The sequence below is a fragment of the Triticum aestivum genome, unplaced genomic scaffold (genome assembly GCF_018294505.1).
Source record: "Triticum aestivum cultivar Chinese Spring unplaced genomic scaffold, IWGSC CS RefSeq v2.1 scaffold14329, whole genome shotgun sequence".
Classification (NCBI taxonomy): Eukaryota; Viridiplantae; Streptophyta; class Magnoliopsida; order Poales; family Poaceae; genus Triticum; species Triticum aestivum.
Window position 1 is genome coordinate 1 of NW_025247511.1, and position 2,409 is coordinate 2,409.

Sequence of the window (2,409 nt, forward strand, 5' to 3'; positions counted from 1 at the left end):
TTATTGGACCAGGAGCGGGGGAGACCGGAGAAGTGGAGAGTCAAGTAAACGCTTGTAGTTATCTCTTCCCTTCCCCTCTCCGATCCAGAGCACTCTGCGATCTATCTATAATCTAGTGCTAGATAGCGAAGCCGACCTTGCTGCGACCGTCCGGCCGGCCGGAGATCATGGCGGGCACGGTGGTGAGCATGGCGAGGTCCATGCTGGGCGCTGTCATCAGCGTGGCCGCCTCTGCCGCCGCCACGGAGATGAGCCTTCTCATCGGCGTCCGCAAGGACATCTGGTATGTTAAAACATCCACACACTCCTACTCTTCTGCTCTGTTTCCTTCGATCCATTCACCGGACAGGAAGTTGCTAGTTGTTACAGATCTAATTTCCTGTAATAACCTTTTTTCTCTATGGTTAGCTTGCTAGTATTCTGGTAGAAATTGCTCAGACCTTCACAAAGTTACTGGGAATGACAAATCATGCATCCATCAGCACACATAAGGTGTGATTAGTGAGACAACAAACAAGAAATTTATAAATCACATAAGAAATACTCCCTCTGTTCCGAAATAATTGTCGGTGAAGAAAACTAGTACAAGTTTCGGCACGCTACGATTTTTTTGCGCTTTCCACTTTTACCCTCGCGTCGGCACTCACTCGCTCCTCACTCATTACTTTCTCTTCTCCCCGTCGCCTCTCTCTTCTCGCCAACCTCGCCGGCAACCACCTCGCCCACCTCGCCCACCTCGCCGGCAACCACCTCGCCCACCTCGCCCACCTCGCCGGCCACCATCTCTCCCCGTCGCCGCCATCTTTCTCCCGCCTCCACTCGCACCCCACAACACTCACATCCCACATCCGAGGTCAAAGCTTGGATTTTTGCACCGGCGGCGAGCTTCTGGGCGACGGAGGCGCTAGATCCGCGTGCGCCACCGCTTGATCTGCGTGCACCTGCTCTGGATCTGGCGACGGAGACGGTGGATGCGGTGCAGAGGTGAGCTTCTGGGCGACGGACGCACTTGACACAGTTGGTCGTTGCTGCCAGGAAGAAGAAGGGCAAAGGGGATGGCCGCCGACGCCGCGTACGCGAAGCTGGTGCTGCTCGCCTGCAACGGCGGCGTCGGCGTCCGCGCTGCACCTGCTGCAGTGAGGGGGGTTCGGCCGGGGCCGCGTCGTGGCCGGGCTCATCTCCCTGCTCCCGCGCCACTCCACGCACCAACACCAGCGCCGCCTCCGCCGCGTGCTCGCCGTCGCCACCGAGCCCAGGCCCCCTCCCTCGCCGCCGGCCCCACGCACCGGCAGGACCAGGGCCAACACCATCCAGTCCACCGTAAGCCCCCTCCGCTCCGGCTTCTTGATTAATTACAGTACCTCTGACGATGACACGCGCTGACTGACTGACATGACACGCGCTGCGCTTTCTGCTCTGGGTGGACATGGATATGCTATGCAGAGGTTCGGGGACGTGTCCAAGGAGATCAAGCGGGTGCGGAAGCAGATGGAGGAGGATGAGCAGCTGGCCTCCCTCATGCGCGGCCTCCACGGCCAGAACCTCCGCGACGACAAGGCTGCAGTTAGTTGTACTCCTGTATCTCTGCATACTCCGTACTTAATTCAGTTTGGTTGCAGTACTTGTATCTCTCTGTATCTCTGATGTACTCTTGTCTCAGTTTGGTTGGAGTATATTCAGTTTGGTTGCAGTACTCTTGTCTCTGCATACTTAATTCTGTAGTTTCTCTCTGATGGTAGTAGTTGTATCTCTGCATACTTAATTCACTGAATTTCGTTGCAGTAGTTGATTTAAGTGAAAAGATTCAATTAGTTTTCCAGTAGTTTTGCTCGAGTAATAAGGAAAAGTTGCAGTAGTTGTCAATGTTAACCTCGACGTATCTGCAGTTTCAGTCACTGCTTGCTACTCCTCCTTATAACTGCAGTTTAGTTGCTTCAGTCGCTGCTCATTTCTTCAGTAGCTAAATAAGTTCAGTTTAGTTTAGTTGAAGTGAGCTGCGTTCTTGCTGCGGCCTTGCGTATTTCATTTTGTTTAGTCTAGTCCTCTGATTTTAACACAAGCCTTCCTGAGTATCAAAAACTCCAGACCTTACTTCCAAACTTCAGCATTAAAATAAACTTTTTCCTCTCCTCTCCTATTCCACTCCACTCCTCTCTCTTCTATTCCACTCCTTTCCTCTCAACAAGTCATTTTCTTTAATTAATTAAAATGAAACTAAATGATTTTTTAATTAACTGAAACTTGTTTTTTAATTAAAACTAAATGATTTTTTCAGTAAATGAACTTGAGTTAACTAAAATTAAATGAATTGTAGCAGGAGTACCCTCCTTCTCTTGACTTCTCTTCTCTTTTCAGCAAGTGCAGCAACAGTATGAGTAGTTCTTGGAGTAGTGTAGTGTTTAGTGTAGA

The 2,409-nt window shown here is 51.0% G+C and overlaps 1 protein-coding gene across 1 annotated transcript; it reads left to right on the forward strand.

The window, feature by feature from the left end:
* The first annotated feature begins 14 nt into the window (after window positions 1–14).
* On the forward strand, window positions 15–2,398 carry LOC123177182 (uncharacterized protein C10orf95-like). The gene is made up of 3 exons (XM_044591074.1): window positions 15–283; window positions 1,036–1,320; window positions 1,444–2,398. Exons 1-3 carry the CDS (start codon window positions 168–170, stop codon window positions 1,601–1,603), a joined length of 561 nt encoding a protein of 186 aa, XP_044447009.1. The 5' UTR covers window positions 15–167; the 3' UTR covers window positions 1,604–2,398.
* Window positions 2,399–2,409: the final 11 nt, after the last annotated feature.